The 18608-nt window shown below is 36.1% G+C and overlaps 2 protein-coding genes across 10 annotated transcripts in view; one reads left to right on the plus strand and one right to left on the minus strand.

Moving 5' to 3' along the window:
- kcnab2a (potassium voltage-gated channel subfamily A regulatory beta subunit 2a) overlaps window positions 1–14572 on the plus strand; it is a gene marked incomplete at its 5' end in the record, with an annotated part of 93527 nt that extends 78955 nt beyond the window's left edge. For all 9 annotated transcript variants that reach the window (XM_079598171.1, XM_079598174.1, XM_079598172.1 and 6 more), the window contains 6 exons: window positions 825–910; window positions 3154–3274; window positions 3367–3461; window positions 5244–5364; window positions 9384–9472; window positions 11882–14572. In XM_079598171.1, the coding sequence (XP_079454297.1) occupies window positions 825–910; window positions 3154–3274; window positions 3367–3461; window positions 5244–5364; window positions 9384–9472; window positions 11882–11971 (602 nt within the window). In that variant the 3' untranslated portion in view covers window positions 11972–14572. The remainder of the gene's footprint in view (window positions 1–824; window positions 911–3153; window positions 3275–3366; window positions 3462–5243; window positions 5365–9383; window positions 9473–11881) is intronic.
- A 2881-nt stretch (window positions 14573–17453) lies between these two features.
- Window positions 17454–18608, minus strand: part of megf6b (multiple EGF-like-domains 6b) — a 75705-nt gene continuing 74550 nt past the window's right edge. Inside the window, exon 40 of the mRNA XM_079597785.1 lies at window positions 17454–18197. Coding sequence (XP_079453911.1) covers window positions 18133–18197 — 65 coding nt within the window. The 3' untranslated portion in view covers window positions 17454–18132. The remainder of the gene's footprint in view (window positions 18198–18608) is intronic.

Below are 18608 nucleotides of genomic sequence, written 5' to 3' on the forward strand. Positions count from 1 at the left end.
GTTGAAGCTCCGCCCCCTGTGCCGGGAGCAGCAGCTCATTTGCATTTAAAGGGACAGACACAAAACGGTGCGTTTTGGCTCACCCTCAAAAAGTGACAATTTTAACATGCTATATAAAAATATCTGTGGGGTATTTTGACCTAAAACTTCACACACAAGTGTGGTGCTCACTTTTAAAATGCAAGCGAGGCGATCTTTTTGATTTGCCCTGTTGTCTTTTTGTAAGTCGCCAAACTAAATTAAATCTCAACCAATGTTTGTAGGTGAAAGGGGTGGCTGCTCTTTTAAAAAGCAAGACAAAGATGTTATTTGATCTTCTTTTATTAGCCTAGTTGCCCTTTATAAAGTTCACACAGTTCAATGGTTGAAACACAAACAGCTCGGGGGTCTGCAGACATCTGCTGTTCTTGTCATTAAAGAGCTCGACATTCAGTAGTCAGTTTCTTTCTCTCGCGTTTAGACAGATCTCATTTAGTCAAGCGAGGGCAGTAAATGACTGTCTAGCTCATAAGACTGATGTTTGACCATCGCCAGCGTGGGTTATTAGGTACCCAGCCCTCATTTGAAGCTTTGTTTCTCTGAGCCGAGATTCATATTGACCTGAAGCACGGGTTGTTTATTTTGTCTCACATGTATTGATTAAATTCTCCGGGCTCAATCCAGAAGCGATTTATCATTTAAACTCCCCTACCTTGCATTAATCGAGCTTCTTTTCTTTTTCTTGTTAACATTTCACACGTTAATCCAAATTGATGCATTCTAATGGCACCGTGACATGATGTATTGTGCGGTAAATCTCTGAAAATCTGCCGTCTGATTGGCAGAAACGGTGCGGGCGATGACCCATGTGATCAATCAGGGAATGGCGATGTACTGGGGCACGTCACGCTGGAGTCCGATGGAAATAATGGTGAGTCAGTCTCTTAACTTAAGATGCTCACACCCCTGTAATCAGCATCACCACTGACTGCTTTTGTTCCCGAAGAGCCTTTCAAGAGCTCTTGATCAATCTAAAGATGCTTCTGTTTAAATAGGTGCTGTCAGTGAGGTAGTCTAAACTTACATACTATTGTATTGGAGACCTAAAACAGCATAGAGACCTTAAAGGATTAGTTCACTTTAAAAAAAACTTTTGCTGATAAAATTATCAGCAAAAGTTTTTTTTAAAGTGAACTAATCCTTTAAGGTCTCTATGCTGTTTTAGGTCTCCAATACAATAGTATGTAAGTCCTATGTCATCCAAGATGTCCTCACCCCCATGTCATCCAAGATGTCCATGTGTTTCTTTCTTCAGTCGAAAAGAAATTAAGGTTTTTGATGAAAACATTTCTCCATTTAATGGACGTCAATGGGCCCCAAACGGGTCAAGGTCCAAATGACAGTGTCAGCGCCGCTTCAACGGGCTTTAAACGACACCAGACGATGAATACGGGTCTTATCTAGCGAAACGTTCGGTCATTAAAAAAATAAATAAAAAAGTTTACGTTTTATAAGCACAAATGCTCGCCTTGCTCTGTTCTGTGATGCGCATTCGTGACGTCACGTAATACGCAATTACGCTGAAAAGGTCACGCTTGACGTACCGAGTCAGTGTTTACAAATGTGCAGAAGGAGGACCATACACACATGTTCAAATGTATTTGTGTCAGTTTATCGTTTAAAATGCCAATTTCGTGTGCGTATCCTGGGTGTTGTAATATTAAAAAGCCTAAAAGAACATTTTCGTCAGGACAGACATTTTTTACTTTTCATAGAAGCGTGACCTTTTCAACGTAATTGCGTATTACGTGACGTCACGAACGCGCGTCACAGAACAGAGCAAGGCGAGCATTTTTGCTTATAAAACGTAAAAAATTTTATTTATTTTTGAAATGACCGAACGTTTCGCTAGATAAGACCCTTATTCATTGTCTGGTATCGTTTAAAGCCCGTTGAAGCGGCACTGACACTGTCATCTGGACCTTGAACCGTTTGGGGCCCATTGACGTCCATTATATGGAGAAATGTTTTCATCAAAAACCTTAATTTCTTTTCGACTGAAGAAAGAAAGACATGGACATCTTGGACAAATATTTTCACTAAAGAGGATGCTGATAGTGATTAGAAGTAAAGAAAAATTGAGATAATAAAGTTATAAAGTGCCACTGTGAAAGATATTTTAAAAAATTAATTTGCGACTATTTTACAGATCAATGGCATTAATATGGATCTTCTATTTTTAATTCTAGTGATTTTGTTAATGAATTAATAAATCATTCATGATTCTTTAAATCTTAATTAATTTCCAGTGTAGTCAAGTCCAGGCTGTTAAGACTTGAACATTATTTAGACATTAGATTCAAAGAACTGGCCCTTTTAAAGTGATTTGTTTGTGAATCAGATTCATAGATCTGGCTCATAAGAGTCATTTATGTTTGAATGGGGTTCAAATAACTTTCTCATAAGTTAAGAGTAATTTGTTTATGACTCAGTCAGTACTATAAATGCATGATCTATTTGTTGTCTTTGTATTATTTCTTTAAGGGGTTTTCTCTCCCATTACTTTCATTTTAGACTAAAAACGTACAATTTATGTTTTATAGTTTAGTTTCAATAAATGGTCCGGGTGGACAGGGGAGGGGGATTTGAGTTTTGTCACTCACTCAACACAAAAGCACAAGACAAATAATTTTTTTTATGTTATATAACCAGGGTGCGATTTATTTATCCCCCCCCCTCAAAGTGATCATAGTGCTACTACACTAGTGGCGAGACGGATCACAAAACTTATCACGGATCCGTAGTTTGATTAAAGTCGAATTAAAGTTAAAATGATTACTCACTCACTCTTGAGCATCTGGCGCGAGTGATTTCAATGTTAAGTCAATGTAAAGACGCGTTCACATTGAGGTCCTGCTGCGTGAATGAGGCGTTTAGCGCGACGTGGTAGACGCGAATTAGCACGCGCGAATGAGGCGAATTGCTAACACAGATAATGCATCTGTCTTAATGCATCGGTTCATGTTCTCATGATTTATTTTTATGAATAAAAATGTTTCAAAACATCCCCCCCCCCCCCCTCTGTTTTTTTCGCAAATCTCACCCTGTATATAACCCTTTTAAAAATTCATGCTTTCAGAACACTAACCGTATCATTTGACTCATGTTTTGTAGGAAGCGTATTCTGTGGCCCGACAGTTTAACCAGATTCCACCAATCTGCGAACAGTCAGAATATCACATGTTCCAGCGGGAGAAAGTGGAAGTGCAGCTTCCTGAACTCTTCCATAAGATCGGTCAGTGATGCTGCTGTCTGTCAATCCCAGAGAAACCGCGTACAGACGACAGCAAACGTACCGTTTCAATTGGTTTCCACCTGTCTTCTCAGGTGTGGGTGCGATGACATGGTCTCCGCTGGCCTGTGGGATAATCTCAGGGAAATACGACAGCGGGGTGCCAGCATACTCTCGTGCCTCACTGAAGGTACTACATATCCCATGAGTCTCTCTGTGTCGTCCTCTTCCTGGTCCTCTGGAAACATTAGTGACCTCATATGTGATTCCTTTGTGTTTGGTGTTCTAATGTGGATGTGTTCCGTGTGTTCCAGGTTCTATAGTTGGGTGTTTTCCTGTAGATGTGTTTGTTGTTGATGGCATGAATCCACACGCCTGATCTTCAACATTTATTTCTTTATGTGAATGAGTTTCTATGGTAACTCTGAGGAGGATTGGCACTTGTTTTATCTGTGTTTCCATCTCTTTCAAGCACACTAAACCACACACACACACACACACACAAGTGCACACTAAAATCACCCGTTTCCCGAGCTGTATGTTGGCGTAGTCGCATGTTTTGGCTCATTGGTGTTTTTGTGACCCATCATCTTCCTCCTGTAGTCTTGTGTCACACTGTTAAACATTCCTGATTTCTTGTTACCTCTGTGTAACATACATGTGGATTGACACTTGACTATAACAGAACCGTGCTGGTGGTCTGGACAGTGATGGGTCCGTTTGATTCGGAGACCCATGAGTGTTTAGATCACTAGACCACACTGGTCCTTTTCCACTGTTAATTAATATTTACTAATGATGGACCTGAACCTGGATTATTTATCCTGGTCTAGCACACGCACAAACATTTGCTTTTTGCTATTTGATACAAATTATCCTCTAATTAGTTTGTACTTTAAAGTCAACATGAAGTCAAAATTTACTAATTTCAGACATCAACTCAACTTCATCATTTTTTTATCATCAATAACTTCAATAACATCAATAACGTGACTTAGTCCAGGCAGACTATTTGTTATTAAATTGGCTAAACAATAGCCAAGTAGCTATTTAGTATATTTCTGCATTTTAGCATTATTTATTTACTATTTAATATTTATGCTGTATGATCTGTACATTTTTATTTTATTTTGAATTAGCTTTTATTTTTATATTTTTGTTTTCATTGTCATTTTTGTTTTAGTAATTTTGTTGTGCCTTATTACTTTCTTTAATATTTATTTTTAGCTTTAATTTATTTTAATTTCATTTTTTTTATTATTATTGTAGTACTTCAACTTAAACTAATTTCAGTTAGTTGCAAAGGCAACTTAATCTAATATTTAAATTTTATTTTATTTTAGCTTTATTTCAATGAGCAAAAACACGTTTTTAATAGTTTTAGTTCACGATAACAACACTGGTCTGTTTTATGCTGTTATTGTAGGTATTTAGCCTTTCTAAAACATTGCCATTTAACACAGTAATTTAATTAACACTAATTCCATAAATATAGGAATTGATACCTTTTGGATACATGGAAATGCTGTTCATTTCAATTATAAATATTAATTCATATGTTTAACATTTATATTAAATCACTGATTACACTTGGAAATATCCCACATTACCAAATTCAATGAGTTGCAAATGTTTCATGTTGGCTTTAAATTGATAGAAATGTGTTTTATATATATAATTTATACTACATTTTACAAAAAAAAAACTTGTCCTTTGTCAAAACAAAAGTCATGTTATGTTTGTGTGTGTGTATAAGATCTCTTTACCCCCTAAAGTTCTCCGAGCGAGTTCCTCTCTGCTCGTTTGAGCTTTTGGGCGGACAGAGTCACGTGTTTAAAAACAGGCCCTCGCCCACACAGGTGCTGTTACGTGTCCGAGAGCGTGTGTGTGTTTCTGTGTTCTGTGTGTATGTCAGTGCACCGCTGTAGGCGTGGGCCCCTGTTTTTGAGCAGGTGTGCTGTGTTGTTAACAGGGCTACCAGTGGTTGAAGGACAAGATCTTGAGCGAGGAGGGCCGACGCCAGCAGGCGAAGCTGAAAGAGCTGCAGGCAATCGCTGAGCGGCTGGGCTGCACGCTGCCACAGCTAGCCATCGGTACGCCTAACCCAAAGACACACTGCCGCTCTCTCTCTTTCTGTCTGTCTGTCCGTCCGTCCTGTACCTCGCTCATCCTCTCCCCCTCTCATCCTCCCCTTCCTCAGACCACCGGAGCGGAAGCGGATGAGTTCAGGAACAAATGCGATTCGTTTGTGGCTTTTAGGGAACTGTTAATGGGAGATTGTTGCTCGTAGCGTTGCTATATTTCTTGCTTAAATATAGTGATAAATATAGAGCTCGTTAAAATAGTTTCAAATTGATTTTGCATGTAAAATTGCTCTGTGATAAGACTTCGGTTAAAGCATCACACAACACTTTCCATCTTAGATACCACACTGAAGATCATAAAACAATGTTTAGTGTGGTATCTGAGATGGAAAGTGTTGTGTAATGCTTTAACCGAAGTCTTATCATGGAGCAATTTTAACAGTCTTATGGAGCAAATTTATTGTATAACACATTTTATTACTTATTTTCGGTGGAAATTCTACAAAAAACATCATTTATATATTAAATTATATCTTATATAATTATGTGGTAACAAATATTTTGGGACAATCCAGTGAATTTAGGAAGTATTTTAGATGAGGAAGCGTCTGTTCGTCTGCGGATGAGTTCATAACAAATGTGATTAGTTTTGTGGCTTTTAGGGAACTGTTAATGCAAGGTTGTTACTCGTTAGCATTGTATTCTTGCTTAAATGTAGTGATAAACATAATAGTTTAAAATTGATTTGGTATAGTGTTTGTTCATGATGTTCAGTGTGGTATCTGAGATGGAAAGTGTTGTGTAATGCTTTAAAGAGAGATTGTAGTGTAACGTCTTAAAGAAATATCTGCTGTATGAAGGCTTTTATAAGGACTGCGACAGTTTGATTTAAGTGCATCCTCTTAAAGTACGGTACGGTAATCTAATCTGGAGAGCTCGTGATCACAGTCTGCTGCACATCGTAATAGTCCAGTTAAAGATTCAAACAAAATGTGTGAGCCGAGAACAGGGGTGGGCGGTAGGACCGAAGTCTTATCACAGAGCAATCTTACATCACTGGTACAGTGTATAACACAATATATTGTTTATTTTTGGTGGAAATTCAACAAAAAACATAATTTATTAAATGATTAAATACAATTTTGGGACAATTTAGTGAATTTAGAAAGTATTTTAGATGAGGTACTTCATCTCATGTACTTATTTTATTAAAAATGTTCTATACATCTACTAAAATATATATATTTTTGAATAATAATAATTAAATTTTTTATGATTTCTTGTATCATTTTATTTTATTTTTTGTAGTAATTATGTTATCTAAATAATTATAACGGTAACACTTTACAATAAGGTTTTATTAAACATTAGATAATGTATTAACTAACATGAACTAACCATGAGCAATACATTTGTTACAGTATTTATTAATCTTTGTTAGATTGTTCTTTTAAGCTGTTCATTGTTTGTTCATGTTAGTTCACACTGCATTAACTCATGTTAACAAGATTTTAATAAAGTATTAGTAAATGTTGAAATTAACATTAACAAAGATTAATAAATGCTGTATAAGTGCAGTTCATTATTAGTTAATGTTAACTAATGTAGTTAACTAATGTTAACTAATGAACCTCCATTATAACAAATATTCCAGAAAAAAAGTATGTATTATTTATTTATTTTTATTAGTTATATTTATTTGATTTTTATTCGTAATAATTTGATCAAATAGTCCCAAAAAAAGTATGTCCCAAAAAAAGTGCAAAAACTGCTTGACATTATAAAACGGTAAACAAAACTGTAAAACTTGTATTATACTAAAGTTTTTCACTTGTGTTTCCACCAATATATCTTACGTGGCATAAATGGTATAGCAAAACACATTTCTATCGTCATACCTCTATACCACCGTCACACCGCCCACTCTGGTCTGATACCCTTCATTACTTGGATCCATAAAGTTTCAGGAAGTCCCTCATCTTTCCGACCTTTCCGAGTGGTAAATTGGCACTGTATGTGACAGCACACGCTCCGTGATTCATCGACTGCGGGACGCAGGGGAATAAAAATCTTGACAGGACCTCAATCCCCAAAGCAGCGGCCGATAGAATCATGTCCCCTTCCCTCACCTGGCCTTTAATGCAGTCGTACATTACATCTCGCACCTCATTACTGGGTTGCCAGCCCCTCCCAAACACTGCAGATCCCACTTCCCCCGCACACGCGTGTCCAATCGACTCACAGCCGGTGTACAGCCACTGCTGCTCACTTAGAGACGACTGCCAATGAGTTTAATAATAGTGCTGCAGGTCAGATCTGCTGTGAGGGTTAATGACCTGCACACGCATGTAAACGGGCAGATGATTTTGAGGGATCATCCAGTGTGTTATTGACAGTGTTGAGGAGGCTGGTTTTACACAGTAAATTATGAGTAGCGTGTAAAAGCAGCTACAGTGAAGCTGAAAAGTTGTTCCGTTAAGTTACTAACATAAGTAGATAACAATATTGAACATCTTTGCACTATAGATATTTGAAGTGTATATACAGGTGAAACTAATATATTATATATATGAGGACTCGTTACATGCAAAGTGAGATATTTCAAGCCTTTATTTTTTTATAATTTTGATGATTATGGCTTACAGCTTATGAAAACCCCAAATTCAAAATTGGAATATTGTGAAAAGTTTTCTTAAGCCATAATCATCAAAATTATAACAAATAAAGGCTTGACATATCTCACTTTGCATGTAATGAGTCTATATAATATATTAGTTTCACCTTTTAAGTTGAATTACTGAAATGAATGAACTTTCGCACGATATTATAATTTTTCGAGGTGTGTGTGTGTGTGTGTGTGTGTGTGTGTGTGTGTGTGTGTGTGGTGCAAATATCTGTAGTGCAATAATTAATGCTATGGAGTATTTAACAAAATACACACCGGGACAATTATGTTATAAATTGATGAATTTGCCTTTAAGTAAGTTCAATGAAACTGACCATCTGAACGAATAGATTCGCTGAAATGAATCATATTTCCTAAAGCTACTAGAGAGAGAGGACATTCTAGGGAGTGTTTGGTTTTGGGTTTTTGCCTCGGCTCACTTGTGTGCAGTGCATTGTGACATAAAAACTGCTGATGACGTGTTTTGTCAGTTTACAACATACTAGAAAAGCTACGTTATTTTAAAAACATGAAGAAAAAAAGTTAGTTAATCCCCAACACTAGTTTATGCAATTTTCAATCTTCCCAGAAATCTTTTGTTACCGTGTCAGCGTGATTGTATACCATTTGCATTTGTGTGTGTGTGTTCAGACAAAGCAATCTGTTAGGGCTAAAGTGTTAAAATCCACTGTAGTCTGATTTACGAAGAACATCAGCGCCGCTGACACAGTGTAGCCTTGAAAAATAAGAACACACTTCCAAATGGCTGTCGTTTTACACACACACACACACACACACACACACACACACACACACACATACAGTACAGTAAACACACCGCAGTGCCAACACACGGAATGCCAGTGCAACAGATGGCACACACACACACACACACACACACACACACAAACAAACTCCCAGGAGGGATTGAAATCCCCACAGAGTTTCCTTCCTGTCTGTGTGTGGCGGTGGTGTTGCATGGACCGTGTTTAGGGAACGGCAGCGGTCAGCATGGCTCCTCTTCACCTCCTCTGCGCTCCTGCAGATATCACTCCTCTTCCTGCAATAAAAGCTCTGATTTTGAGCGCTCGGTGTGTCCTGGTGCTGGGAGCCATGGTAACAGAGTGGTCTGGCAACTGCTGTGTGTTTTTTGAGATGCTTCAACGTGTGTAGGAGTGTGAGAACTAGCTGCTTTAATTTTGGAAATGGCTTAATTTGTGTGTATATATATATTCATGTTTTAAATATAACATTTATCTCTTCGTGATGGGTAGGTTTTGCTTTAAGGGTGGGGTGTGTGTGTCATATGTTTGAATTATATTTTTTATGCTATATGTTCAACATATTTGCTGCCTGTCTCCAGCGTGGTGCCTGAGAAATGAAGGCGTAAGCTCTGTGCTCCTCGGAGCCTCCAACACGGACCAGCTCATGGAGAATATAGGAGCAATACAGGTGAGAATGCAAACGAGTGTGTGGCAAGTGTCAATCAAATGCTAAGCTCCGCCTCAAACCCATTATTGACCAATCTTAGTTTACTGCAACCTGCAGCCATATGGACTTTTCATATTTCCAGGGTTCCCAGAAGCAGAAGTCATTATAGTTGGGCAAACTTTTATTGTGGTGTATGGAAACAAATAAATCTTATCTAATCTAATCAAATATTATTTTTTAATCAAATATTATTTAAAAAAAAATCTAATTTAATCAAATATTATTTTTTATTAAATCTTATCTAATCTAATCAAATATTATTTTTGCCTCAATAGCAAATACAATTTTTTTTAAAATCCACGATAGCATTTCTATGACTTTCCAAAAGAAAAAAAATATATGTATTTGAGAATGATTACCTTGGTCAGATGAGAGATGCCAAATTTGCCTTTACACCTTCAGCCGTTGTATTAGAAACGCTCACACAGCAGCGTTAACCAGTTAATTACCAGTTATTAACCAGTTAACCTGTATGTAGCGTCATCCAATTGTGATCCAATCGACCAAAACACCTTCTTAATATCAGGTGTAAACAGGGCCTTAGATTTCAAAAACTCTTTCAGTCTTTATTTACAAAAAACCTTTCTGCTGAAAGTTTGAGTTCGAATAGTTTGCAGGAGAGCGACTCTAAACACAAGGATGTAAAAGCGACTAGTGAGTAGATGAGTTTTCCTGTTCAAATGATGACGTGTAATGTCCTGACAGACTCTGTAGTCCTATACTCTTGTTAGCGATCGCCTTTTTCAAGACAAGTAAAAACTCTTTATAAAGTCTCAAGGGAGTATTACTGAAAATATCTTGATTCTGTGTTAACCACAGACCTTAGTTCAGGCATTTAATCAAAAACATTTTCCAAAACCCTCTGCTTTCAGGACTATGGAGCACAAAGTGCTAAAATGCTAACTTGTTTCTGGGTTTTGGCCTACAAAACTATTATTATATATTTTTAGTTATTTTCAACTTTAAGTGAATGCAATCTTTTATTATATAGCCTACATTTAGCTGTCGATTGTATTTAAACTTGTGAGTTTTAAAAAATGTATTCATAAAACAAGCCTCATAAAACATTGGAAAAGCACTTGTAGTGACACAAGGTACCTATATTTTGATAATTCTTGCACAAACGTTTTAGTTAATGGCTATCAAATGAGGTTTTTCTCTTTTCAGTTGGCTGTGAGAGGCATTTGCATCCATTCTGAATCAAACTCTGCCATTTTAACCATGTTACTGTGCAATTTAACAATATAACAGCATGCTTTCCAATCTAATAAGAATAATCCGTTCGATTTTAATCACTTTATGAGCCCATTTTACAGGAATCTCCGGTTCATTCCTATGGGACGGTCTGTAAAACTCATCTGAGCGAGCGCTGTGATCTGGGTGGGCGGAGCTTAGCTGAGGCTGAGTGGCTGGTTGTGAAATGTTATTTCTGTAAACTCAAATAATCAGGGTTTTCACATTCATGGAAAACCTGAAGATATCGAATATAAATATTTTGAACAGGACATTTGAAAGAAGGCATTAGTGCATTAGTTAGTGAATGCGAATGTAAAAAAAAATAATCAGCTCGAATTTGGTCTTTTTAAATGCTATCTTTATAAAATGATTTTTGAAAATCCTAATCTTGCTTTCATGAGGAGCAAGAAACTCATGCAAATCCATTGATCAAAATGTCTGGGAACCCTGATTAGAAATCATAAAAAGTTTAAGTATTTACCTTTATATAGTATGTGTGTGTATATATATATATATATATATATATATATATATATATATATATATATATATATATATATATATATATATTAGTGCTTTCAAATTGATTAATTGTGATTTAATCGCATCTAACATAAAAAATTGTGGTTATATAGTAATAATAGTGTGTGTGTGTGTGTGTGTGTGTGTGTGTGTGTGTGTGTGTGTGTGTGTGTGTGTGTGTGTGTGTGTGTGCGCGCGCGCATTTTATATATATGTATGTGTGCGCGCATGTGTATCTGTTTGTGTGTATATATGAAGAGTTCAGATGCAAAAGCCTCTAAGTGGCGTCTGAAATTTTCTTCTAGAATGATCATTTTTATCAAGCTTGTATATTTAAGTTCATTCATTTCACTTAAATGACAATTAATAGGTTTTTTTTTTTTTGCAATTTAAGTGAAATTACTGAACTTAAATATACAAGCTTGATAAAAATGATAATTCTAGAAGAAAATTTCAGACGCCACTTTTACAAAAGGCTTTTGCATCTGAACTCTTCATATATATACACACACACACACACACTTCCCCCTAGTGGCAAAGGGTTAATAATATTTTGACCTCACTCTTTATATATACTTGGAAACCAGACTCAGTTTGCAGCTCTTTTTGCAGGTTCTTCCAAAGCTCTCCTCCTCCATCGTGCACGAGGTGGACAGTATCCTGGGAAACAAACCCTACAGTAAAAAGGACTACCGCTCCTAGTGTGGATCCAGACGGGACCGGATGCTCCGCACTCACCTTTGCCTGATCCTCCTTTAGCTTCAGCTTTTACTGAATGAGTACCGGCCGCATGAGACGGGCAAGCACCCACAAACCCTGGAGAGCAAGACTTTTAGAACACAAAGGGCAAGAAACACGTGAAAAATACACAAAACAAACACATTCACTGACAGAGGGGTTGAAATGCAGCATACAGAGCGATGCATTGAAGATACGTGCTTACGGATTTATCCGTGTTACTCTACAGTCACGGTACTTTATAATGAGATCACTAGGGTAATTAAGAACAAAATTAAAAAATATGCTTAAAACATTTAAAAAATAAATAACATGCTTGCTTGGTTGCTGGAAATATAACATTTTTGTTTGTTTGTTTTTTTAATATTGAATGCATAATAAGAAAAATGGAGCTCAAGCTGAAATAGGTAATCACATGATCCATAGCCACTCATGTGATCCATGTGGGTTTGCTCACCTCGTTCACATCATGGAGGTGTCTCGGCCCAGAACTCTTCACTGTGTCGTCTGCGTTACGTGTGCACAGCCCCCTCCGCAGGCAAACCAATAAGCACTTTAAGGGAACATCAGAGGGAGTGGCTTTGTGAAAACTGATTTAAACGCAGCTCCTCTCTAGTGTGGAACGGGGCAAGAATCAGTGGCTTTTGCTTATTCTGCACAGGGCATCGGTGTGCGCTCTTCTCTGTTTAGCCTCAAAAGGCGGCCCTGGCTTCTCATGTGTCATTTCTTTGCTAACAGTTCTGCAAGAGACCTTCTGATGTCAGATCAGTCCATCAGATGTTGTGCTTTCGGAGCTGTTTGGTTGTTGAAGAGCGCTGGAAACTGACGGCGATGAGCCTCGGAGGTCTTCCTTCCACAGTAACTGCTCCTAGCACACACCTTTAGTGTACTGATATTACAGCTACTCTCACCGAGTCATTAGATTTTAAGTGTAGATTGAATGATCTATGAAGTATTAATGGGATAAGCATGCTTCGAAAATATTTAATGCGATTTACTAGTTTTCAGTCTGAAGAGTGAATGTTAGGAAACATGTCAAGAATATGTTTTGGTCATATTTCACCTCAGAATCAATATGAAGTTATATAAACCATTACAATTTATTTCTTGCTTTGTGACATTATTTACATGACAATTAAGCACATTTCCTTCTTAAATGAGCAAATATATATATATATAAGTATGTTTAAGTTTAATTGTAAGTAGATATGGTAGTAGTTGTACCGATTTTAATGTTAAAAGATTAGTAATAAGTATTTAATAAGAATATATACACATACATACAGTACATATAGCATAACAATATATCATTTGAGAAGGAAATGTGCTTAATTGTCATGTAAATAATGTCACAAAATAATACAAAATCCTAAAAATATAATGCAAATAATAATTGATTTTATGGTGAAATATCTGGAAATTTCTTCATAACGTTCACCCTGTAAGGCAAGTACATTGATGATTAAAACCAGTAGAAACATGGGGTGGTGAAGCCTAATGGTTATAAAAAATGGACTGTTAACACAAGTTGCAGGTTCAATCCTAAATCAAGTTAAAACACAGTTCTGCTTTACCACCCCTGCCATTGGACATCTATAATTAGCACCAAAAAAATATATATAAATAAAAAGCAGTTTCATAATATTCCCTGCAGTTTAGCTGGAGCTTACAGCTACGGTCACCTGTGGCCTTCACCAGCACAGTGATATGGCAGATGTGTTTAGCCAATAGAAACGGACTGTTTAAATGGCATTATCTCGCCTGCCCAATAGGAGCGAAGACCTGTTTGTGTCAGCAGCTCAGGGACTGCAGGTGTGTGTGTGTGTGTGTGTGTGTGTGTGTGTGTGTGTGTGTGTGTGTGTGTGTGTGTGTGTGTGTGTGTGAGCGAGCTACATCGTCTAACATCGTTAAGAAGCAGAAGTTGCTGTTTCTTCATCTCATGTCTGGACACTGGGCATTTCTTGTATGTACTGGTGATGATGATACATGTACATGTGGCTGAAGCCAAAGATTTATCCCACATCCCGTCAGTAACGTGACTCCCGTTGTCCTCTTTCGGACGGAGAGACGATCGGTCATTTAGCAGCATGTGTCTGGTTTTTAAACTGCGCATTCACTTTGTATTCACTCTTAGCAGCGCTCTATAGATATAAGTACACATATACATACTAAGTGCAAGTATACATAGTGCACCCAGTATGAATGATAAGCAGTCTTTAGATCTTTTTTAAATGGAGGTAGGTCACCAAACATTGATCAATACGATATTACTGGATTCGAGCAGTGTTTAATCAAACTGTCCCTGATCAAGCACAAGGGAAATGCATGAGATCCGTTTGGAAAGCATGCTTTATCCCGGACCAATGCTCACTGCTCTCTTAGTGCTATCGGCATATACCATTCTCACGGATCATATTGGCAAGACGGAAATTACGTGATCATTTTTTGGTGCCGTTTTTGAAAAGATGAGCTTGCTGTTCTTCATGATAGTGATTAAACTACTTTACAGATCAACACTTGGACGCTGTGTGCTTGTGGGAATTAAATGTGATCGACAAAAAGCTCCATTCTTAGATCAGCTTTAAAAACAGTTGAATGTTGAAGTTGGTGTCCGTCCATCTCATCTGTGTGTGTGTCTCTCTGAAGAGTGCTTGGAGCCACGTACATTTACTGTGTGATAATAACGGTGCAGTTATTCTTAAGATTTGCACTTTATTCATTAGGCACTTATTAATTATAGATGATTTTCATTTATAATGTTAATGTCTTGCTTTTATCCCTTTAAAGGAATGTTTCAGAAGTTCAGCTGATGCATGTCGATTACCACAGGTGATCTTTTCAAACGAACTCATCTTTTTTACAGTATTGTGCTTAAAATGGAAAGACGTGTTAATAGCAGAAGTGTGCAGCTGGTCATTGTGTTGTTTATTCATGCAGATTGACGTGTGGTTGTGTGTTACTGTCATCATCTCTGAAGGTAGATCTTTTTTCTGGTGTCCTTGGCTTGGTGCATATTGTGTGAAATTTACAGTGTTTACTTTTTTTGCATTACAATAGTGATAATTTGGTTAATTTTCAAGGGGATAATTTGACACAATTAAGCATGCTAATAAAATACAATAAATTTTAGGGCCAAATATTACCTGGATTTTATATATATATATATAAGGCAAATAAATAAAATCAAATAAATGAATTGATAATTAAAGAAAGTTTTTTTTTTAATGGGGTGGTGTTAGCCTAATGGTTATAAACAATAATCACGGATAATATTGTAAGCAGTTTTTTCACTAGTATAATGTTGAAGTCTTTACAAACAGTGTATTTTAATATTGTATATATAATATGTTTCAAATGAGAATTTGGGGAGAAAATATGATTAATTTTCATGTAGATAGTGTCACTCAATACATCATCCTAAAATAGGCTTTTTTTTCTGCAAAATATACCGGTAATTAGTCAAATTAAGTCAAATAATAAAATAAATGTATCGATGATTGTAAAAAAAGTAGAAAAATCGAATGGTATAGCCAAAATGTTATAAATGTGTGACAGACATGTTAAGTAAGTATTGTTATTATTGTTTTGGTAACACTTTATTTTACAGTGTCCGTGTTACATGTACTTACCATATTAATAACAGTAAATTATTGCAGAATTAAAGTACATGCAACTAACCCTCAAACAAACCCCAATTCTTCCCTATAGATGTGGTTCATTAATATTACTCTGTACTTAATATACTGTAACTTACACTGTAACACAGACACCTTCCAATAAAGTGTACAGTAATCATTTCTTTTTATCACACCGGTATGCTAATACTGTATTACCGTCATTAATGTTTCATTTCATAAACAGTTTTAATGTTCTTTTTCCTCGTAGACTTTCATTGTAAGCTCATTACTGTCAACACTATGATTACAAACATATATTAGTGTCCCTAGAGCTTCAGTTCATTGAACCTGAAACATTCCTTTATATTTCATTGTGTATCGTCAACAAAATATTAGTACACTGAAATATCATAAAAATTGGAAAAAGTGTGTGTGAGCACTACTCTGAGCAGTAGATTTGTGAATAAAGGCAGGTTGTTAGTTTAGGTTCAGGCGTGATGTGTTAGTTCAGAAGATTCCTCCCGTGGTTTAGACTCTCACACTCTTTGAATGGACTCGTCATGTTGAGGTGTGTGTGAGACTGTTTTCTGTTGATCAGTGTTGTACATGTCCGCCTGTCTCTGAGCGGTGTCCTTCCTTGACTAACTTTAGAGGCACTTATGTTGTTTGCCGTCTGATAGCATCAAGAAGCGTAAATATCATTGACAGAATTGTTTCATTGCCTTCGAATAGTTTGTAAAACTGGCAGAATTTTTAGTAGCGAAATGTGAAGTTGTTTAAGAGTGGAGTGGTTGTTGGAAAAGCAGGGAAAGTGTAATTGCTATTAAATCTGTAATTATCAGTCCAGCCATATAGATATGGTCCATATTGTGCAGGTCAGAGGTTATGGATATGTCTTTTTTTTTTTTTTTTTTTTTTTTTTTTTTAATACCATATTTAAGTTCCCAATGAAATAACTTTTCTTGTTAATATTTTGCAAGGATAAAGACAAAAATATGATTTTATTTTTGTACCATTCTTTGTTGCCCTTCGGTGGTACTGTCCTGAAGATGACGATGATGATGACGACAAAGAGCAATTATTTGCACTGAATATGCATTTTGGAGAATTCTGTGAAATGTATACAATGGCAAGCTACATATCCACGCTTTGTGGAGAAATACTGTATGTCGAGTCAGATTTCTGTATATAGTTTGACCTTTGTACATATATATATATATACATAAGAGTATTCATGGTCCTGATCACTCCAGCCTTTGGTTCTTTATTTTCATCGAAAGGCATTTGCTGACTGCATTGTGCTTGAATCTGAATTTAGACATGTACAGCGCCAGTATCTATGAAATGACAAATATAAAATGATGACAATGAAAAACAGCCGCTTTGTGTATTTGTGTTCTTGGTGTGGAAGAATTACATTAATGGAGGGAAATATTGCTGCCAAAATTTAACAGTTTACAAAACTCTGGAGTAAAAAAGTTATTAACTCTTTCCCTGCTATTGACTGAAGTTTCCATGGTTTTACTATAAGCAGTTCAGTTTTTTATGTAAATATATATATTATTTTTTTTCATGTTGAGACATTTATTCAACAAAATAATCTGGGGGCTTTGAAACTTTTGTGAAAATTTATCAAAAATGCTGGCGAAGAAAGAATTATGTCATTTAAGAAAATGTTCTGAGTATTAAGAGACTTTTCTTATTAATTATTTATAAAGTTTACCAGCAATCTCAGAGTGGAAAAAACATTTTCAGGTTCTCAAGTTTTGTCTGATAGAATCTCAATAATAATCTTAATAATCTCAAGAAAAATAACATTACAGATTATATAATACAACATTACCTTATTTTTATTTTCGCTTTAAAAAAGTAAAACAACAGAAGTTAAAAATGGCAGTCTTTAATTCTGACAGGTTTCACAAAACAGTCTTTGAAACATTTACACATAACATGCTTTCTTAAATAATAAAACAAGTCTAGCATTCCAGTATTAACTCTTTGGGGCATTGAGTAAAAAATATTCCTGTAAGAAGGTCACAAGTTTAAGAGTTTGCTTAACATTTACAATTGTATATTGTACAAAATATATAAATAACTCAAACTTTATACAAAACAATCAAATGCTAAACAGAAAATGAAGCAAGAGAACGGATGAAAAAACGCACCAGTTCCCGATGTTTTCTAATATAAACATATCTCACAAACAGCCGTCCTCCTGTAATAACACAACATCATGAAACGTCATGTCATGCACAGCTCAATATCTGGACATCCACATGTTTCTTTAATCAAATGTTACTGTATCCTACATCACAACAGTTCTTCAACACAGACGATACTCAAATCCCCTGAAAGATGAAGGTGTGTGTGTGTGTGTGTGTGTGTACATGATCACTTCTCGTGTCTGCACTCCATCGTTTTTCCACAGCACGGCCAACACGACCTCCTGCGTGTTACACACACTCGTGCTTCGTGTAGTGTGTGTGTGTGTGTGTGTGTGTGTTCGTGCTACGAGGAGTTGAGCTGTGACTGACTCTCTTCTACACTTCTGGAGTCCAGCTCTGGAGCTTCACCTACAATACAATCACAATATATTGCATTACTGTGTACACTATATCAGGGTTATTATAGTTAACTAAGATCATGAATCAACTTTTTTGTTCAAATATAAAAAAACTCAAACTTGTTTTATTTCAGATATCTGCCGAGGAAGCATTTCTCATTTTCATTTAGTTTAACAATAATACTATAATAACTAGGCAACACTTTACTATAAGGTCTCATTTGTAAACATTAGTGTATTAATAACTAACAGTGAACAATATCTTTTTACAACATTACAAAATACAGTTGCTCATGTTAGTTCACAGAGCATGAACTAATGTTAACACAAACTTATGATTTAAAAAATGTATTAGCACTTAATTTAAATTAATATTGACTGTGTTTAGTATAAGTGTTTTTAACATGAATAAATGTTCATT

The sequence above is a fragment of the Phoxinus phoxinus genome, assembly GCF_949152265.1.
Source record: "Phoxinus phoxinus genome assembly, chromosome: 22".
Taxonomy (NCBI): Eukaryota; Metazoa; Chordata; class Actinopteri; order Cypriniformes; family Leuciscidae; genus Phoxinus; species Phoxinus phoxinus.